Here is a 22,779-nt window from a genome sequence, read left to right on the forward strand (position 1 = left end):
ATCACCTCTCTTGGGCAGAGATCCATGTCTCTCTTCCTGCTGACTGGGGTTTTAAGGCTGTGAAGCTGCCTGCCCTACACTGCGATATCCCCAGCAAGCTAGTCTGACTAAAGGCCAGACCCTGTGCCTTGCTTTCTCTCCAAGGGCTCTGAACAGCATATTGCCAGCAGTTACAAGTTATCACCCGGCTCTTTCTAAGCAAGCACCTTTATTCTTAAGGGGAAAGCATTACATGGAATACTTGTAAAAAACAATAAAGGTTCCTATACAGGCTAAAATCTTACTAGAGATCATCTATCAGTCTTATGGTGCCCTTTCCAACCCTTCTCAAAGGATTGGGGCCTTTGGAGAGAAAGTCCTGCCTGTCTGCTGGCTTAGAAAGAAGGCCCTTAGTCAGTTTAAATGCAGCCCTTTTAGCCAAAAGTCCTTTGTTTGTTGAGGGTCTCTGGGAAATCCAGTTTGAACCAGTATATCAAGCCTCCCCAGGCGTAGTACCACTCTGGAGGTGTTTAGAACCTGAACAATTCACCCTAACCGCCTCCCCCCCCCCCGTTTTGTTTTTTTACTGATTTTTGAAGATTAAACATTTTTAAATGCACTTTTAGAAACGCTGGCTCCCTGCAACTAAAGAACCACAGTCCCCACAGACTCCAGACTGTGTGTGAGAGAGAGAGAAAACACACGCACCTGAGACCTAATCAACCCCATATTAAACCAGCCTTGGGTGAAACTCAGGGAGTTCACCACTAAAATCGAAAAAAGGAATGTTCTGCTGCTGATAAAGCACCCCCACCCCAGGAATGTCCCTAACGAGAGTTATACCCACCAAGGTTGTAAAGATGCTGGGAAATTAGGGAGAATACACAAAGAGACTCAACAAATGGTAAAATAAGCTCAGACCTGAGCTTTATGCTGACCATGTGTACAAATAAAGGTCACAATTAAGTTACAATTTGGGCATGAAAAATAAAATGTAAAGAACTTGGGCAGGAAGGACACATAGATGCCAGTGTGTAATTGGTTAACATTTTTGTTATTTAGGAGCGTGAAAGAGTGTGACAGGTTTAGTAAATTGAAGGAGGGAGCTAGTTTTACCTATACGATGTAAATAAAAAACAATGCTCTTTGGGAACCATTTCCAGACTGCAGCTCAACATCAAGCTACTGGAACTCTGACCCCTCTGCACGACCGTGACGTCCAGAGGCATCACCGGGAACCCACAGATGAATTAATCCTGACTGGCCATTGGGTGAAATTTGTACAGTGGAAGTGGTGAGCATAAAAGATTTGCTTAGTAGATGTATTCTGTGTGTGTTGCTAATAAATAGATGTTTAGAGCACAACTGTGTAAGGCTCTTTCACTGGGAAAAGGTTCCGCAGACCCATAGAGCCCCGAGGAAAAGGGCGGGTACTTAAATTGACCAGGTTTCTTCCTGAGCCCCGTGGGTAAGGATAGGTGCCTTACACACTGAGCCCTCTGAAAGGAAAGGGTGGGGGTGCCTAAATTGATTGGGTCATGCCTTAAACCCTCGGTAGCGTGCAGGCGGGGTGCCCGAAATTGACCAGGTCACACCTTGGTGCCTGGGTAGGCGGGGTGCCCGAAACTGACCAGGTCACACCTTAGGCCCTGGGTAGGCGGGGAGCCTGAAATTGACCAGGTCACACCTTGAGCTCTGGGTAGGCAGGGTGCCTGAAATTGCCCAGGTCACACCTTGAGCTCTGGGTAGGCAGGGTGCCCGAAATTGACCAGGTCACGCCTTGAGCTCTGGGTAGGCAGGGTGCCCGAAATTGACCAGGTAACAACAACAACTCAGGCCTAGGGCACATTCAAATTTTACACCTAAACAAAAAGGGCACGTCTTGACTAGGATTTAAAGATGTGATGTGATGTTGTTATCACATCTTTAAATACTAATCTAGACAAGGCCAAAGAGTTGCTTACCTTATGTTTCATTACTTAACTAAGCTTCACAAACAAAAGACCATGAAACTGCACAGATCCACAAGGTACTTCCATTCTCCCATGCTACAACCCCCGCTACTGGCCTTCCTGCCCACTCACCCTATCTGGCTCCTGGCTACAGCTCTTCGCAGTACCTCATCATGGCTTCTCTGTCCCCTTCATTCACATCCCATGCCATCTGACTCCTCCTGCCAAGTCCCAAGTCTCTAGAGAGATCAAGCCTTGACAGTGAAAGTCCCAATCTGACATACCTGGCCTGGGCTCACTTCTAGTAAGCTATAAAGCCAGAGACACAAACTATCTCCGTAGTGGAGCTGTTAGCTCCATTTCACATGGCAACTTTGGACACAACTCTTTCCCTCTCCCTCATCCCTGTTACCTACAGAGTTGCATCCAAAGATGGCTAAACAGGCAGCCTCTCTATCTGGTGAGCCTCAGTGATTCATGGCCTCTGGGTCATGGACCTTAGCAGGCCTGAAACAGCCACAGGATTGCACTCCCTTTTTCTTCAGGGCTTTTGTTTTAGTTCTTCAAAATAAAGTGATTTGACACAAGTTCAACATCGCAGTAATGTCCTTTCCCCTGACCCGGGGTCTTCCACAGAGGCCCCATCCATTCCCTACAAAGTTAGTCTCTGTAGGCCATCTGGCTGGGTGTTAAGGCAAGCCTCCTTCTCCTTCCTAGCCTGCTCCCTGCAGGATTACACTCTGTAGGCCCTCCTGCAGCTGGGAGGCAGCTGATAAGTCAGGGATGGGGCTAGGGCTGGGGCCAACTCCTTTTAAGGGCCAGTCAGTCTCTGACAGGGATATGGAAATTTTCATTTTTAAATCACCGACTGAAAATTTTTTCTGTCACCTGTGACTTGACAGACTCCTAGCAGACAGGCATCTGCATCGCAGCACTCAGACGTGGCACTCTTGTTAGCAGACTCACAGAGGTGAAATAACTGATAGAGGGGTAACATATTCAAAGTGATCAAGTAATTTAGAACCCTAAGTCCCATATTTAAAAGTGACTCAGGCTCCTAAGTCTCAATGAGTCTAGGGTTCGAAATGCCTATGTCGCTTTTGAAAATGAGACTTAAATGCTTTTGAAAATTTTGCCCCGGACACTTGGCGCAATGCTGGAGCTCTATAAACAATGAATAACTGGACAGGAGGACAAAGCTGTCTCTTCAGGTGAAGGCTGGGACACACTGAAGGGATGGAACTGAGATACAAAGGGAAGCTTACTCTGCTACTTGTGCTGTAGCTCTTTGATATATGATCTTCCAGGGACACCCGGCCCCTGTGACAAGTGATGAATTCACTTATAAATAATTTGTTGCAGATGAGATACCTCATTAAAGTCAAATCCACTAAGAGAAGATTATCAATAGTGGGTCAGGTTCACGGCCTGGATCCTTGACTTCCACAGGGAGAAGACAGGCTGTGAGGCCCACAAGGCCCACCCACAGGTGCAAGCTGTGAACAACTCCCACTCCTATCAAGGGCTGGAGCCACCTGGCACAGCCCACAAAGTGGGAGGGGGCGGCTAGGGATGAGGTGGGACCAGAGCACCCTGGTGATGTGCAGAATCAGCACATCTTCTGAGCAGCTTCTGTGTTTAAATTTCCCTTCTCTGGCAAAGAATGGCAGAGCTACCACCCCATTCCTAATCCTGGAAGTGAATTCCCACTCTGGCACTGCTGGGGGCAGGGGGGAAACTGAATCAAGTACAATAAACATAATGAGATAATTTCACAGGTGGCATAGACCAAGGTCTGGAATAACACATGGCTTAGTGAACAGGGACACCAGAAAAAAGCCAAATGCAAATGACACCACTGAGAAGTAGTATGTGGATTTTCAAACCAAAACCAGGACCAAAACCAGCAGATCTTTGTGGGACTCTGCAAATGTACGGACAGTAGGAGAAAAGCAGAGTCTCAATAAAGAAACAGAATAGAACACCTGTGCCAGATACTGAAAGACTATTTAGCAAAATTATGAGTCCCACTCCAGCTCCCATTGAAGTAAATGGGAATCCTTCCATTGACTTTATCGGGAACTGGACGGGACCCAGGGTCAGCAGCCATGCATCCTTTGGAGTCCTACAGAGTGCAGAGTCACAGAGCACCTAGAACAGTAGGACCATCTAAATACCAACATTAAGCTCAGCGTTCCTCTCAAAACAGCTCCTAATCCTTTTCACTGGGAAGAGTCTTCCAGATACAAAACACATAAGGATCTTCCAGCATCTCCTCACTGCCTACACCCATGTCTGTCTTCCCCAAAGCTAACCATTCCCTCTGTTAGTTTAGGAAGGCCTAAGGGCTTCACACCCCCACCCAGGTGTCTGTGTCTGCTCCCCTGGGAATAGCTGCCTGACAGCTGCCCCTGCCTCTGGACTAGGATTGACCTGGAGTCTCTAGGAATTAAAGATTGTAATAAAAGGTTAGATTATGTTAATCGAAGAAACCTCCAGGAATACGTCCAATTAAAATTGGCAACCCTACTCTGGACAGGTGACTGTTTACAATCCTTCTGAGCACTGAGGAAACAAGTCTTGGAACTTGGTTGGCACCTGGAAGTAGAATCTTCCCAGCTAATAGCTCAGACACTGTCTGTCAAGGACCCAAAACATGTTTAGTGGGAGGTTATTTATTTGGAGCTATTATGTTGCCTTCCAAACAGCCCTGCTACTGAACTAAACTAAACCAAACCAGTGTATGCATATAGTAAACATCCCAATAAACCAATCCGCCCACACATTTACTATCCCATAACCACCTCACATAAAATATTAATAAATTATTACAGATCAGCTCCATACCCTTCACATTTCCACTTTATTGAAGTCAATGCGACTTAAGCACACGTGTGTGCTGGAAAAAAGCTGTTTTGTCTTTTCCAAGCAGGCATTCCAGCTTTCATGGCTTCCTGTAGCAAAGCAGTCATCTGTGCTCAAACACATACCCGAGCATGCTTTAATTGTTATCAGAACAAACAACTGGAAAGTTGAAAACATTTCACAAAAGGGGTAGTCATAGAAGTAAATTTAAATCAGAAGGGAAAGAACAAATGAAGAATATTTTTTAAAGGCAACTTTTGCACTGAGAAGCGTATAGATGTCTGCTATTATGTGTCTTTCTTGAAATAGAACACTTGTGAAGTAGATGGATGAAATTATGGAATGAAGATTATCAGGAAGAAATTTATATATTTGGCACACCCCGTCAAAGGTACTCACCTGGAAATTTCAAGTGAATGAAACTATCAGTTTGAAGGATAACCTGGGAGAAATGAACCACATCAGGCACGAATCAGCTCACTTGGTCCGAGATCACAATGATAAAGGCCCATGTTGTATACAGAATAAGCAGTCCATAAGAGTCTCTTCAAGAGTACCTTTGTTACTCATAAAGTGTTCAGCGGTATGTGAGTTTTACATGAAAAATACTATGATCCATAATATTTACAGTACATTAGCGAGTGACAGCTTAAACTTAAGCAATGATGGATTTAAAAACGTCTTTGAAAACATGCCAAAATATTTCTCTTACCTTCAGTGAAGCTACCTGTAAGAGTGATTACCACAAACACTTTTCCTTCTGGCTCCAGATCCACCTGAAAAAGATTGGGGGACAGGAGGAGAAAGTATGCTTCAGAATAAAGTCTTCTCTTTGCATGTTAAATTAATCCAATACTTGAGAAACATGTAAAGTTGTGTAAGTTATGCTCCTTTAGACCTGATTTTCAGAAATATAGAGTACCCTCTGCTCCAATTGCTCACCACCTCGGTGCGGGAGGGAGAATCTGGTTCTTAATTCTTTAACAATCCAGTGTGTTGAACAGTCTCATTCTTGCATTAAAATATGTGAGTGAAATAATCAATAGAATCTAATATTATTATAATTTGTCAGGCAGATTCAGTGGTAATAAGCCCCTAGGTTATCAGGACAGAATGGAACCTACAAGGTGTATCGCTGTTAGTCTGGTGAATTAAAAAAGTTTGTTCATTTAGTCCCCTATTATCTCATATTGTGCTTGTTTTAGAGTCACTGGAAAAACATCAGTGCTGCGTATAACATAAGCCCCCATCTGTGCCTGATCCACAGACTTTAGGAGTCTCTTACCCTGGGCCAGCCAGGGTATGCTGTCCTTTAACTCAATCTACAGATGGCCACATGAAACAGTTCTGGAGGTCCCAGGTTCAATCTCCAATGATGATCAAGCTGAAGGCCATTACCTTCCAGCTGAAGGAGCCAAGGAATTTTTTATTTTGAAACATTTCTTGAAAGTTCACCTCATTTATTACAGCCTTGCTAAAAATTACTGATGTTCAAGTCAGCCTGCCACATGGTACCTATAAAAAGTCTCTGCTAATTTTATCCTTGCTAATTTAAAGACAAGCTTCACACCAGGTGTGTATGGATAATCTTTGCAGAAGAAAAATTCTGAAAACAGAGCTCCCAGGAGGAATGACTAAACACGATAAATTTCCAGCTGTCTTTGTGCTTGTCTTAACTTGTTTTAGATGGGAAAAAAAATTATTTAACAAGCCACTAACGCCACCGTTAGATAACAAAGTTTAACACCTAGGACCGACATGTTTTAAATACACCTTGCTGTGCAAATGTAGGTGGGACTGATATACTGTCTAGTAGAACAATGTGTTTTCAGGGGTTGGGTCAAGACTGTGAGACCAAATCCCATAGGATTTTAAAAGTACCCCCAAATTCACCACTTCTGCTCCAAGTGCCAAATGCATATTTTCAACTTCGTCAATATAAACACAATGCACACCAGCCAATAAAGAAAATCTGCACAAAACCTTCCCCCTGGAGAGAGGGAGAGAGAAAGAAGGATGAACCGGCATGACACACGTCATTTGAGGCACGCTTGGAAAGCGCTCAGATACCATAGTGATGGTCATGCAGTAACAGCCTGAATAGAAGACAGAATAGTATGGTTGTTCCCAAACTGCGGTCTGAGGACCATTGGCGGGTGGTCTGGAGGACAGCCGCAAGCGGTTCACAGAACTCTAGCTCATCATGTGCTGCTAGCTACTACTCGTTATCTCCAGCTGCTGAACTGCAATAAAATGCAGTTTAAAAATAGGTTCACCTTGCATTTAAACAGTTGCTGTAGGAACTATATAAGTGCTGCATGACCATGAACGGTAGGAGAGGTGGTCCCCACAGCTATAAATGGGAGAAGTGTTGGATAAGTCAGCCCCTCTATTGAGTTGTGTTGTTAATATTAATTAGCACTTTCTGTTAGCACTATCCAAGAAATGGTGCAGCACCACTACCAGGGAGGCTAATTACAGCTGGACTAAGAAAAGCAAGAAGCAAATGATATTCTGGAAGGGACAGTAAAGTGCACCATTCTCACACCTCTCTCATGCCCCAGATCTTGGCACCAGTATAGAGAAATAATCAATACTTTTAAAATTCTCACTCAGAAGTGCAAGCGAGTGAATATGAGACACCACAAAGGAGGAAAAGAGCAAAGTGAGGGTGAAAGAAAGGATGAGAGCTAGCATACAATGGTTATTTATACAGCCCAACAGCAGTTCATTGTGCTCTACAGACAAAAAGAATGACAGGTACATGCATACAAGGAATAAAAGACAAGGAAACTCATTGTTTCCTGACAATAGCTTAACCAGAGTTGCTTGGGAATTTTCTACTGAAGGGTTTTTTGGATGGAAAATGTGTCAATTATGCTGAATCCCACCCTTCCCCACACCCTCAGCTGGGAAAATCTAAGCTGAATGTGTCAGTTTGAGTCGACATTAACCGATGCATCTGCCTTAGCTACCACTGTCTCACATGTGCCTCCATTCTCTCCTATGAGATCAGCTCCCTGGCTAGACTACGCTTCCCACGATGTCACGTCCCCGTGGACCTAAATTCCCATCTTACTGGGTTTCTATGCACTCTTTCAACTGTCCTAAATAGTTTGTTTAAAATAAATAAAACTGAGTTATGGGCCTTTGGGAACAGACAGGTCAAGCTTCTGTGGATAAATTCTTCATTTTATCTTGAAAATGAGCTAAGTGGGTCTTCAAACATAAAATCTAAAATGCAAAATCTGTCACTATGTATTGTTTTTCTGCTAATTTCATTAGGTGAAGATGCCTCAGTCTTTCACTTCCACATCCAAGAAGAGGAACATTCCCTGTTTCTCTTCTTGAAATTTAATAGTAGGCCTTAGTCCTTCCGCTAGAGTTCTGCCCAAGTAAAGACTGCAGGATTTAGCCCTATATATATTTTCAATGGACCTTACATAGTATTTCATACAGAACAAAAGCACCAAACATGAAGTTTGGAACACCTTCTGCATGAGCTCTTTGTGTCTTTGCACTCCACTTTAAATATGGTTTGTGCGGCCAAGGTACTATGCAGCTTTAGGAGATTGGCGCGATCACTCATTTTAAAGATACAGCAGGAGACATTCTACCACATCAAAGAGCCCCAAACTTCTCCCCATTCTAAAGTTGAAGGATAGTCAAATCCAGTAAAAGGATTTAGCAGCCATGGTCATAGAACGTCCCTGTTTTTTCTCCCAGCAAGAGCCTGAAATGGGGAGGGGCCTAGCTGTAATTGAGACTCTCTCATGGCACATCCTGGTGAGTTCTGGAAATATATAATGTTCATCCCCCATCATATAGTTCTTAAATTATTTTTGCAGTAGCACCACAAGGCCCCAATCCAGAGTGCCAGGCACTGTATACCAGAGATATGCTCTAGTTCAACACCAAGCCATGGGGCTATATGCAGGAATTGCTGGGTGTAATCTGTGGCCTGTGTTATTCAGGAGATCCAACTAGATGATCCTAATAGTCTCTTCTGACCTTAAAATACATTGTACTTCAGGTTTCACTAAAGAAATTGTTACAGTGAAAGGAAACGATTAAAAACATCAGATTGTCAATAACAATTTGGATTTTTGACTTGCAATGCTGTTTTTTAAAGGTGACCTTTCACAAGATTGTGAAGAATCCCATATAACATTCATCATTTGAACGAAATCAGAGGTACATGGAAAGAGGTGAAAACAAACTATAAACTTTAAGTAGGGGAAATAACAGAGGAAATTGGAATATTAACATCCATCTCCAGCCCGACATTCCAAGGAGTCTGCCTGAGACCTGACATGGACAGACAAGCTGTCCGGTCACAGCGGTTCAAATCTCATGGGATGCTCCTGCTCTTGACTCCTAGAACTGAACTCTCTATGATGAGGCATACTCGGGAGAAAACTAATGCCTGTGGAATCTGCTCGCTGAGGCTCCAATCCAGAAAGGCATAGAATTAATTTTAAGTACATCAACAGCCACACTGAAGTCATCCCATTTAAGTCAATCAGCCTATTCACATGCATAACTCTGTGCACAAGTAAGGCTTTCGCTACTGTCTCACATGACCTCATAAACAAACTACATAAATATAGCCTAGATGAACCTACTATAAGGTGGGTGCACAACTGGTTGGAAAACTGTATTTAGAACGTAGTTATCTATGGTTCACAGTCAAGCTGGAAGGGCATATCGAGTGGGACACCATAGAAATCTGTCCTCCGTCTAGTTCTATTCAGTATCTTCATAAATTATTTGGATAATGGCAAAGAGAGTACACTTATACATTTTGTGGACAGTACCAAGCTAGGAGGTGTAGCAAGTGCTTTGGAGGACAGGATTAGAATTCAAAATGATCTTGACAAACTAGAGAAATAGTCTGAAATAAATATAATGGAATTCAATAAGGACAAACGACAAGTACTACACTAAGGAAAGAATAATCAATTGCACAAATACAAAATGGGAAAGGAGGAGTACTGCAAAAGAAGATCTGGGGATTATAGTGGATCACAAACTAAATATGAGTCAACAATGTAATACTGCTGCAAAAAAAGCAAACATTATTCTGGGATATATTAGCAGGAGTGTTATAAGCAAGACACGAGAACTAATTCTTCCACTCTACTCAGCACTTATAAGGCCTCAAAAGGAGTACTGTGTCCAGTTCTGGGCACCACATTTCGGAAAAGATGTGAACAAACAGAAGAAAGTCCAGAATACAACAACAAAAATGATTAAAGGTCTAGAAAACATGACCTACTGAAAAAACTGGGTTTGTTTATTCTGGAGAAGAGAAGACTGAGGGGAGGCATGAAAACAGTTTTCAAAGTACACATTATTATTAAGAGGAGCACAGGATAGGAAGCATTGAGCTTAAATTTCAGCAAGGGAGATTTAGGTTAGACATTAGGAAAAACTTCCTGTCAGAGTGGTTAAGCCTAGGGAGGTTGTGGAATCTCCATCATTGGAGGTCTTTAAGAACAGGTTAAACAAACAACTGTCAGGGATGGTCTAGATAATACTGAGTCCTGCCTCAGTGCAGGGGACTGGACTAGATGATATGTTGAGGTCCCTTCCAGTCCTACATGTCTATGATTCCATATGTAAATGCCTTCCTCGATATAGGCCCTAGAGCTTAAATCTGGTAATTTTCAGTGCATGGTAAAAGGCGTTCCCTAAGAACTGTACTAGAAAGTTTTACTACTTTAACTATATTCAGCATGGATGCAGTTATACCAGTATGGAAGTGTTTATAATGTTATAGCTTATTTCAGTTCAGGAAGTAAACTATATCAGTATAAGGCACCTTTACACTGGTATAACTGCACCCACCATAGGGCTTATAGTGGTATAACTATACCAGTTTAAAAAAAAAAAAAATCATACCCCTTACCAATGTAATTTTACCTCCATAACTATTCTAATGTAGACCAGGCTCTCATTTAATTCATCATCATCACAGCTTGATGCAAGGCATGTACACACTATGGACAAAGGGCAATACAGAAACTGTACTTTGCCTCTCCTCCTGGACCCCATAAAGGGTTTCAATAAAAAAAGGGGAAGAGCTTAGGGAATATAAATTATCACACCTTGAGAATGTAGTTAGAGAAACTTCCCTTTCTAGTGTTTCCAGTTCCTTGTCTTGAGTAAAAATGCTCACATACAAAACACTCAAATTTTAATACATCTAAAAAGAAACCCCACAACATAAGGAATGTGCATGGTAGCAATATTTTTGAAGATGATTTTGAATCACATGCCCCCTGGCCTAGAAGAGGATAAGGAAGCATTGCTCAAGAAGGATTTTCAAGGGTGCTTTACACTTATGACACCATGCTGTGATGAAGGCAGGAAATCACTGCATTCAGATTACTGTGAGCTCCCATACAAACAAGAGTGTTGGAGGCTACACCTAGAATATTTTACATCCTGATATTACAGATATTATGAAAGCAAGGGTAAACTGAGAGGCACAAGCAGCTTAGGTAACATATTCTGAGCAGTCTACAACATTCTACTGGACTTAGCCCCACCATTTTATTTACCAGACCCAGGAATGTGCCTTTTTCATCCAACAGAAGTTCTGGTAGAATTTTGTCAATCACTAAAGAACTATACACATATACTGTTTATGTGCATTTTTTATTATAAGACTTTTTTCCCCCACAGTGTTCTTTTAAATAATTGGACTTGAGCACTTCAAAAGGGAGCAGCTGATATGGGACAGTCCCTCGATCCATGGAAGGTGCCACCACATCCAGCAAATGTTTGGTTACAGAGCATACCAGGCCAGGACTATGTGCAGGCAAGACTCCCATGACTTAGGATCCAGTCCTTACAACTGGTATTGAAGTCTGTAACTACAACAACCGCACTAATATAAAGGTAAATACCATCCATACACCAAGTTTGCTTCTCATGTTCTCTTTCTTTTCATCCCAAAGTTAATTGTAGTTGCTTAAATTGTATTTTTATGGAAGGGGAGGAAACAGAAGTTACAGTTTTATCACTTTAGAAATTATTAAAAGCAAGAGCAGATGAGATTAATCAGATTCTTTTGGGAAGGTGGAGTTGATACAGATCTCTCTCCACAAATTATTTCCAGGAAGCACAAAGAAGCACAACAATATAATCTGGGGGCTGGACGAAACGCATATGGAGAACCCCGTATAATTTGTCCAAGAGATGAACAAGAGATCTTTGGAGTGCGGAGCATTATTTAGGGTGAAGCAAGAGGGTATAGGTAGGAGAAGTGAAGGGACACTCAGAGAGAGCATTCAGGTTGAATAGCAGAGAAATTTCACTGACAGCAAGATCATTGGGCTACAGAATAGTTTCCATAGGGAAGTGGTGGGACAACGCTTGGAACATTTAAAATTAGAGTGGGAAATGGACAACATGGAATAATCCTGCATTGGCTCAACTACAAAAATAAAGAGTCTTAATTTTCTCGGTCCATTTATACTGATTTCCTATGCTCACCTGTACGTGCCTCACAACATTAACTATACAATACAAACCAAACTCAAGACATGCAATATGACTGCCTGCATGATAACATCATATTACTTATTCATGTGCATAACATAATACTTGCTCACATAATACTAAACAGTAAACCCACCTGGCCACACTGTAATCTTCAATCCAGTCCTTCCTCAAATTGTTGTGGGCAGAGGGGGAGGGAGGGGGAAATTTTTTTTTGGAAGAGTTCCCAGAAAGTTAACAAACCTGGGCACTGGTAGGGTGGTGAATGTCTGTCAGCCTATTATTAGCCGACTTATCGGACTTTTCCATCTCTAGTATCTATGATAGAGATTAAAAATCCTATGCCACTTTACAAAATGGGGACTGGATAATGCCAGGTGACCTGGCCAAATTACCCCTGTATGAAAAGAGGTGCAGTACAGCACTTCGGCCCGGATTCAAAATGCACTTAAGTACCTATTCTAACTTGGCGTAACTTAAAGTTGAGCATGTGCTTGAGTGCTTTGCTGAGTCACAGCCTTGAAGGTACTGCGTGTGCTGCTGTTGAGAAACCTAAGGCCTGTCTTGTTTAGCTATGGTGTCACCTCACTCCCATAATATAACATACTGCTTTGACAGTAAGGCACTATATAAAACTAAATAGGGCTTTATACTCCTATTCTGTAAGCAGAGCTACTCACACAAGGCCCAATCTTGGAAGGTGCTTAGAGCCCTTAGTTCCAAATGACTTCAGTGGGAGAGAAAGGTGTTCAGCACCCCACAGGATCAGTCCCCAAATTAGTATTTTACCTACTACCTCCAGGTAAAGTTGGAGACTGGCATCACTCAGATTCATATTAAAATCTTTATACTGAAAATCAGACAGAAGTTACTAACGCCTCTTCTCCAAAGTCTGAGTTTAGAAGTCAATTAATACAAGGAAGCGGAGAGACCGAAACGAAGGATTCTTCAGTCACAGATATTCATGTACATAATAGAAACTAGTCAGGTATGAATCATCAGAGGTAGAGGCTAGGAAAACAATCTCCAAGGAGGAAAATCTCTCAGGCAACACATCAACACCCATCCAAAGCATCCACTAAACCTGAAGAGCAGGTACTGCCAGTCAGCTTTTGAGACAGAGCTTGGCATTCTTCCATGAATATTTCACCATGGCTGAGAAAAGAAGGACGAGGAGAAAACCTAGATGGAGGCCTTAATTTCCATTATCTGTCTGCCAGTTTCTGTCTAAATCTGAGAGCAATGTGAGCAAACCGAACCTCTGGAATACAAAGGAGGAATGTTCAATAGTCTTTATGCCACGAATACAAATTCCCGCAGAAATGAGATTCAATGAATAGGGACAACTCTCTGACTTTCACCCTAACACAGTGTTTCCCAAATGGCAGGTCTTTCCCGGGAAGGTTTTAGGTGGGTTGCAGGCCTGGGGCAAAGAGGAGACCAGGGGAAGGGACAGGAGGAGGATTGGAGAACAAGCTCACCCAGTTCTCACTCCGCAGCAGTTGCTCCTGTCTCCCGGGGCTGGGCCCAGCTCCTCACTCAGGGCGCTGTGACCTGGCGCACAGGGTCACACCACCATTCCGGTTTGGCCTGGCTGTCCCTCCATCATGACACATCTAGATTACTCATTCTTTTTTCACCATTAATTTCAAGGACTGACACAGCTGCACACCCCATGAAGCGTCTGAGACTGAATTCTCTGGACTGTCATATGGCAGGCATGGCATTTCTAATGTTAAAGTACTTCAGTAGGCTGAAACTGTTTGTTTGCCAGAAAAAGGGTATGTAATTAGCAGTTATGCGAACAAGCCTACAAAAATGGATTAACCTGCTGCCTTCCCCATCCACAAATGGTAGTGTAACCCATTAGTAAGGCCCTTTTCCGGTTTTTATTTGTTTTGAGCTGGGTTGGTGGTTTTTTATTAATTTCTGGGGGTTTATTTAAAAGTTTTTAAAATGGGGGGGGGGGGAAGAGAATCAATAAAAAACAAAACCGAAAAGCACCAGGCAAGGGGGTGTGGCACCCGCTAATCATGGGGATGGGTACTCACCATTTAGCAGGTGAAGAAGCCTTCTGCCCCCTGCAGCAGTTGGGCAGCCTTGGCTGCCAGGACGCAGCTCCCTGCCCTTCTCACTCTCCTACTGCAGAGAGGAAGCAAATGGGGCCACACTGAAGGGCCAAGGTCACAAGAGGAGGGAAGGCTGCAACCTGTGAGTACTGACTCACACCCCCTCTTGGACAGAGACCCCTTTGGACTCTGCTGGCCCTTCAGCACAGCCTTATCTGCTTCCCCTGCAAAAAATTCTTGGGTCCCAAAAGCGCCAAAATGTGGGTGGAAAAAAATTGGTAAAACCCAAATATTGGCTTTAAAAAAAGGTAGGGAGGGGATTTTTCATGATAAAAAAAAAAATCATTAGATGCTGATAACAAAGGGCCTTAGCCATTGGTCAGTACATGTCATGTTCTCCCTTTGTGCCCAGTCCACAGAGAATGTGTCTGTTACAGCCCCAGCCAAAAAGCCAGGACGCTTCAGCTCAGACTGTAGCTACTCATGCTTTCAGCTCTGGAGGTCCCTGGTTCAATCCCCAATGTGATGACAAAACTGTGGCCCTCATAAAAGGACATCATGAAATCAGCATTCAAAAAATATTTACCTCCTTCCGAGTTTAGTTACGGTCAAAGCTTGCCATGGATATAAAATATCTTAAAGTAACCACTTCATTGCCACCTGCATAGCATTGTAAAGTTAATGGAATTTCACCCCCATTCATATTAGCAGGAATTTAGTCTGTTTAGTAACTCCTATAACCAGTTATTCCAGCCACTGCTCTAATATCTTATCTTCATTCTGATGTATGTTCCAGGATGGGTGCTTAAAGCATGATTTCTTTTTCAGTAAAGTTACAAAATTACAGGCTATAGGCCAACCATGAACAGGGTCATTAAAACAATCAAACATAGCTAACCCCGACCACTAACCTAACGTTTTTAGTCCATTTTACTCAAGGAAAAATCCTAGTGACTTCAATGGGACCTTTGCCCAAGTAAGAAACAAGTAAGGTTTTATGATTTCTGGTAAAATCATTCTATTCTCATGAAACACTTGTTGATAAACCTACTTGATGGGACATATAAACCAAAACATTGAAGATAGTATTTTGAAAAGTATTGCCTTAATTCTCCTCCCATTTAAATAAATGGGAGTTTCACCACTAACTTCAGTCAAAGTGGGTTAAGCCAATGCTGACTGCTTTTGCAAAACCACACCTCTAATGCACTGCACACCCCAGAATAAAGAACCTCGTTTAGAATTCCTTGTGACTGGTCTTTTGTTTCTGTAGTAGAATGCCCTATTGTGGTTTAATAGAAGAATCTGGTTTAGGTACTCTGAAAATATAAACTACACAGGGAGTGTACATGAAAAAAAATCAATATCTATTGTCCCTTTCTTTGGGGACTATTGTCCACTTATTCCTGAATTGATTAAATAAAAATAGAAAAACTAATCAAAACCCAAACTACAGTCTTACTGTAGATCATGCACATATATTCTTATTACCATAGTATCTAAGTACCTCACAGTCTTTAACGTATTTATCCTCATAACACCCATGTTAGGTAGGGAAATGTCATTTTACAAATGTAGAACTGAGCTAGAAAGACAGACTAAGTGACGCACCCAAGAGCACACAGGAGTTTGTTGCAGAACAGGGATTTGCACCCAGGTCTCATGAGCCCTAGGCTAGTGCCCTAACGCCTGAACCATCTTTTGTCACCAAGGATGAGACTGTTTTGGGGAGATCACCTTTCTATATCTGGAGCATGCTAAATGTGAATCACTGAGTGGAAAAAAAAAAAAAAAAAAAAAAAAGGCCAAGAAGTAAGGCAACAAGGGTCCAGACTTTCACAAGAGCTCAGCACCCACAAACAGGGTCAAATTTTCAAAGGAGTGCAGCATGTTGGGTACAAAGCAATTTTGAAAATCTGCCCAAAAGCATCATACTGGGAGCTGCAGGAAGAGGAGTTTTGAAAATCTGGTAGTCAGTTAGGTGCATAAAGGGAAGAAGAGCTCTTTTGAAAATCTGGTCCTGGATCTCTTAACTCTCTCAAGTTAATGGCGTTTTTCTGATTTCATGGTAAAGGGCATGTCGGGGAGAAGTGTTAGATGGCCACATACGCTTCCTGCTGTCTCGTCATCAAACTTTTTAAGCACTACACAGGGTGGGCGTTTTACCACAGAATTCGGTGTTATTGCCTGGGCTCAGTCACGCTAGTGAGTGCGACTTCCTGCCCTATGTGGCTACTGAATTCAAGCAGCGCAGAGTTACACCGCTGTGGGAAACATTTCTTACACCATTCAACTGGGGAAAGAGCAATGATCAATGTTCAGCTAATGGAACATGTAGCTCTCCCTCACACTTTATATTTGACAGAAGACTGCAGATGAGCCTAACATACTATTGACTCAAACGATCCCCTGCTATGGAAAATCCCACAGGATGGGGCTCTGAGAGAAGAGGGCTGCACATAATGGAGGCTTTAACCATCTTTGCACCTGTAATTTTGAAGGCATTGTCTGGCTGAAAGTTATTATAACATTCTGTTCCCCTTTTTTGACCCAGGTCATTAGTCAAAGTACAGGGTTTTAGGGATATTCCAGCTGGAAGTAAAAATTGATGGAGTCTGGCATTTTCTTTGATGCAGTCTTGTATATTTACAAGAATGTACGAAGTCCTGTGTCTCAGTGCAGAAGGAACCAAGCACTTGCTCTTTAGCTTCTTCCAGGGTCACACTGTGCTTAAAAGCTTCTCCTTCCCTCTTCCTCTCACTGTGTTCTTGTCCGTTCTCAGTTTTTGTATGAACACTCTTCCCACAAGCACGTGCACATATATATACATATGTACGCCCCACCTAAAACAATACTCAACCCGAAGTTCCTGGGCGGGTTCACACATCCCTTTTATCTTAACTAGAAGCATAAGCCCCTATGTTAATTGAAGGGTGAGTTCACACCCGTCAATCTCAATGAGGTTTTAACTCAACCTATAACAAGGTCTCACCAAGCTCATAACAATACATTAGCCATCAATGGCTCCCAGGGGCCATTATAGCAGCCAGGTGCAGAGAGAGCCGAATCATACTCCCAAACTACACTACAGCTGGAGGCTGGCATATCATGGGCTATTGTGGCTCTAAATCATTGCAGGGGAAATCTTCAGTGGACAGAATGATTGGGATAAGGCTGCTCTGCGCTACTGGTGAATCAGATCATGGGAATTTGGTGATTGTGCAGGGAAATGGAGCTAAATCTGCATACAACTTTTCATATCAGAACTCATTGTGTTATGAGAGAAAGCGCATCAAATACCACTGTGCATAATCCACCACTGGATATGCAGTTTCTCCTCCTCTTTTCAAATAGGGATCATGGGATTGTTAAAACTTCCAAATGAGTGAAAACTGAAAAAGCCACAGGACCACAGAATTGAAGTTTTGCAAATACAGGGCTCCATTTTCAGACATTCACACACACTGTTACCACAAAGAAACCCCAAAACATCCCATCACTATTACCATGTGTATATGATTACCCCATTTGCATGTGCAATCACTGTAAATGTGCTTGCAAAACAACTGCACACGCCATTGCATGCACACATGTCTGAAAGTAGGCCCAGAGTATTTGTTCTTGTGACAGAACTTCCAGGGGCTTTGACAAAGGCAGACTCAATTTGATTTCTCTTGCAGACAGTGATGGTTAGTCAAGAAACTCTGCTCGCTAATTGTTTAGTAAGGGAAGGGAGACTCAACACTTAACAAGAGAAAGACATGAATATCCAATGGCTTGTGCAGCTGTTGAAACCTCACCCCTCTTCATTAAAAAGACACACACCCGCTCACTTCCCTGTTTCCCCCCCAAAGAGTTTCAGAAATGACTATCTGGTTTTGGAATGTATCTTGATTAGCTCAGTATACATTGGCAGAAAAACCAGGAAATTGCTACACTCGCTATTTCCAATCAAAAACTAAATAAAGTAAATAAATAATTAAAAGAAAATACAGACAACTGGCATGTGGGCAGACTTTCCAGAACAGAAACAATTGAAATACCACAAGAAAAAAGTACGTTTGTGGTGTTTCTCAGTACTAAAACAGCACTGCAAAGCCTGTGCCAGACCATTTCGTGGAAGGAAGTGTATGGGTTTGTGGATGAAGTTTGGGTTTAGGGCTACCCAAAGTTCTCAGATACAGCTCATCCCAAATAAAGGCCTATTTTCCTCCATGCCCCATTGAAGGGTTGACCCTTTGACTTTCTGTCTGGGAAGAAACAGAAAGCGTGTTCATTTGGCTCCAGAGGAAACTGCAGAAATAAATGGAGAAAGAGGGACACAAGTACTAGGAGGAGCAGCAATAAAAAAGGGTTCTTGGCCTTGAGGCACTCTCCTTTGGCTTGAATTGAGCTTTAATAGCACATCTGAGCAAACCTAGAAGTCACTCACAACTTTAAAGCTTACATTGAGCAACGAGGACTGTATCAAGGCCTTTGGTACAAGACGTTGCTTCTATGGCGTTGGACATCTTGTGCCTGTTAGCCGCCATTGCTACCCATGGATTTATAGCAAGGAAAGACTGGAGAAATAAGACCTTGATCTATACACCTTTACCTCTGGTGAATGTAACTCAGGTGATTATGGAGTCCTAGGCTATTTGCAGATGTTTACATCTTATATAAAACTAACATTTCTCTTGTGATCCTACTTAATTTCCTTGGGGTGCTTAGTACTTTTTGTGGCTTTGTTCTTTGATACAAAATTCTGGAAGACCATTATGGTAACAATTACAGGGTTATGGTATAATCTTGAATTTGTTGGGATTTCTTTTTATACAAATCTCTGTTAGTGCTCAGAAATAGCCTATACAGCTGTTTCTAATCAGCCATCGCATTTAATTCACTGTGGTCTATTGCTGCCACTCCATTTTTGACCAGTAGGTTTTCTTCAGTTGGGAAAATAAACATTCACTAACTACAGTAACCAACATGTAAGCCGGCAAATTCCCCAGATTTGGTCTCCCAAATTGTTAATGCCACAGGGAGAAAGATGAAAGGTCTTCCTTTAAGCTAATGAGGTGCTATTCCAGTAACGTTTAAGAGACCTGGCTGGCTTTTGCCAAGCCCAGCACCTTCTTATTAATTACAGCAAAATTAAGGTTATCATGGTATATCTCAGTTTACTGAAGAAGTCAAATTATTTATAGTGTTTCATTCCTACAGCGATAAGCATGAGAAAAAAAAAACCCCCCAAGACAGACATATCTCTACAAGCTTTTATCTTGCAGGAAGGAAACTGGGGGCTACATGATGTGGAAACTAAAATGAAACATTTTAAAACAGTGCAAAAAGTACTGCTGCTCTGTTCAAAAAAGTGTCTGGTGGATTTAATTTCCCCAAATATTAGCAGAATATTTAAGGAAAGGTACAGGCAGTTACTACATGAGCTACCAGTATTGTATTCCAAATTGTATTTCTTGGATGGCAACTATTCAGTTTGTATATGTGCAGAGACCATGAATGTCAGCTATGATTATCACTTGCCTAGGCTATGCTTCCAGACCCAGTGTGTTATAACAACAAGATCTACCTCTGATATTGTGCTTTTCAGCCATAGAACTCAAAGTGCAGTACAAAGGACGCAAATCTCACAATCCCAATTTTACAGATAGGGAAACTGAGGCAAAGAGACTTGCTTAAGGTCACCCAGCAGGCAGGCTGGTAGCAGACAGAGGAACAGAACCTAGGTCTCTTGAGACCCAAGCCAGTATCCTATCTGCCAAGCCATAATGCCTTACAACTGCAAGGGGCCTGCAATATCAAAGAATACAATATACTTTTTGATTCCATAGAATCCCCCAAAGCCTGAGGGGTACAATTACTCTTTCCTCCTCGAAAATAAATGCAAACCTCTCTCTTCCTAAACATTACAAAATGCTGCTCTAGTTGTATTATCTGAAAATCTGTCACTGTTGCAATCCTCTGGGGATAGGGTATTTTGTGTACAAATTAATAGTTTTGGCAAAAGTGGGGGTTTCACATGACAGAGGAGAGGCATAGAGGCCTATGTATTCAGAAACTGTCAATGACATTGCATATGCAATTCAGATCTGCACCCATTTAAAAGCCTAAGTACATTATTAAAACCTCCCCTTAGCTAGCTAGGTATCTAAAAGGGAGCAACCAATTGCTATCTCTATCGGATGCTGGATTAACGTCTAGCTGATAATATGGGCTATGACGACATGGAGAGGTCTAATCATTTGTGCTCATGTGATTTTTGGCAGGTCATGGCTTAATTACATTCTTTCTCTACTGCCAGTTTTCTGGCATTTAACTATATTACGGGATAGTCTGTATTTTGACTCCTCGTCCTTTTACTATATCTTGAAGCTGCACTATGGTATCTCCTTGACAGTCCTCAAGAACATATTGTTAAAGCTGTAGCAACTTTTGTCCATCTAGCCTCTTAGACAAGGTGTTTCCAAAGATGGAGTACCAAGGAGTGTACTCCCCCAGCATTCCTGGGGGGTATTATATTTGCTCCTAGTCTATAGATATAATGCCTACAGATGTTGCCACTCATTTGGGTGTCCTAATCACATTAGGTCTGGCTCTAGGAGACACAGCTGAGTCTTTATTCAGTAACCAGAATGTAGGATAGGATTCAATATTCAATTGACAACATCCATGAGCTCCATTGTGCCATGTACGGAAACCTGCTATTTCTATTCTACTTAATTTCTGTCCTACTTTCTTTATTTTTTAAAAAGTTAAATCAGAGAAGTAGTTGTAAGAGATTGACACCTAAAAAAGATCTTCTACATGGAAAACTTTAAATAATGACATTATGCTCCATATTTCTACAGCAAAGATTAGTTTTAAAACATTCCTGGAACCTCAAAAGTTAAGATGTACAATAAGAAAATAGTGGCAAGGCCCTCAGGCAACTTTTAGTACCATCAACTCTGGGATCACGGTTACATAGTCAAGGAAAAACAACAAAAGAGATGATCTCATTGTGCCTTTGCAAACTTATAATCACAGCTACCACTCTAGTGGCTGTGTTCAGATGGGAAGGGGCTAAAGAGAGCCTCCAGACTTCTGCAGGTCTGCTAGTGTATGTGAGCCTGATTGTTCACCCTCCATTTGCAAAATGAGATATGTCTGGTGTTAGTAATGAAAGCCCCAAGGTAGTGCATTGGCATTTAGTAACATTTACCACGTTTTTCCTTCCAAAACACAGTTTCATGGTAAAGGAACATTTCAAACGATAGGTTTCAGAGTAACAGCCGTGTTAGTCTGTATTCGTAAAAAGAAAAGGAGTACTTGTGGCACCTTAGAGACTAACCAGTTTATTTGAGCATGAGCTTTCGTGAGCTACAGCTCACTTCAGCTGTAGCTCACGAAAGCTCATGCTCAAATAAACTGGTTAGTCTCTAAGGTGCCACAAGTACTCCTTTTCTTATTTCAAACGATATAACTGAGCTGTGTCTTGGATGCAAAAGGTCTGTCTACACTGCAATTAAAAATCCGCGGCTGGCCTATGCCAACTGACTAGGGCTTGTGGGGCTTGGGCTAAGAGGCTGTTTAACTGCAGTGTAAACGTTCAGACTCGGGCTGGAGCCCAGGCTCTGGGACCCTGACAGGTGGGAGGGATCCCATCATTTTGCATATATAGTTTTCCAATATGCATTACTTTGCATTTATCAACACTGAATTTTACCTGCCATTTTGTTGCCCAGTCACCTAGTTTTGTGAGATTCCTTCGTAAGTCCAAAGCAGACTGCAAAGAGTTAACATACACTGATGCTACTGAAGGATATAAGGTTATTATTGTTAATCCACATCCTATGTGAACCCAGGCATTGCCAAACTGTGGAGTGGCCTGCAAAGTTCCAAGTGCAGCAGCCAATGCTCTCCTCTTTAATATGGAGCTTTTGTCTGGAACAAGACATGCAAAGCTCCACCTTGACCCCAGTGGAAGATGGGTAGTGTTCATTGCCATACCTCCATACTGCAGAGGAGAATTGTCATATGCTCTGCTTAACACAGCTGATGCCTACTGTATTGTCACAGCAGCCCACAGTCTGTCTTGGTGTCAGTACTTTATTTGATAAAAACACACACTTTTAACCAAGAGCCTCCTAAACATTAGCTAGTAGAATAAGTGTAAATTCCGCCCTGGAAGGAACGCTTCCCCATCTGGATGGCACTACCATCATGTCCTTTTAACCGTAATTCTGTCTCTTTCCAGTTGACTGGACACAGCTCTTTCAGAGGTACAATCTCCTACTGTGGGGTTCTCATGCCATGATTTTTTTAAAACCTATAAATGACAATTTAGAGTTATAGCCAAAGAGACTTCATTGCCAGAGGGGAGTAGTCTCTAGAGGACATTTTCATAAATCTTCTTTTAAAGG

At 42.1% G+C, this 22,779-nt stretch overlaps 1 protein-coding gene across 1 annotated transcript in view; it reads right to left on the reverse strand.

Moving 5' to 3' along the window:
- The window catches only part of PRKCH (protein kinase C eta), a 169,636-nt gene that overhangs the window by 132,352 nt on the left and 14,505 nt on the right, over positions 1–22,779 (reverse strand). Inside the window, exon 2 of the mRNA XM_037901135.2 lies at positions 5,509–5,572. Within this exon, the coding sequence (XP_037757063.1) occupies positions 5,509–5,572 (64 nt within the window). The remainder of the gene's footprint in view (positions 1–5,508; positions 5,573–22,779) is intronic.

The sequence above is a fragment of the Chelonia mydas genome, chromosome 6 (assembly GCF_015237465.2).
Source record: "Chelonia mydas isolate rCheMyd1 chromosome 6, rCheMyd1.pri.v2, whole genome shotgun sequence".
In the NCBI taxonomy this organism is placed as follows: domain Eukaryota; kingdom Metazoa; phylum Chordata; order Testudines; family Cheloniidae; genus Chelonia; species Chelonia mydas.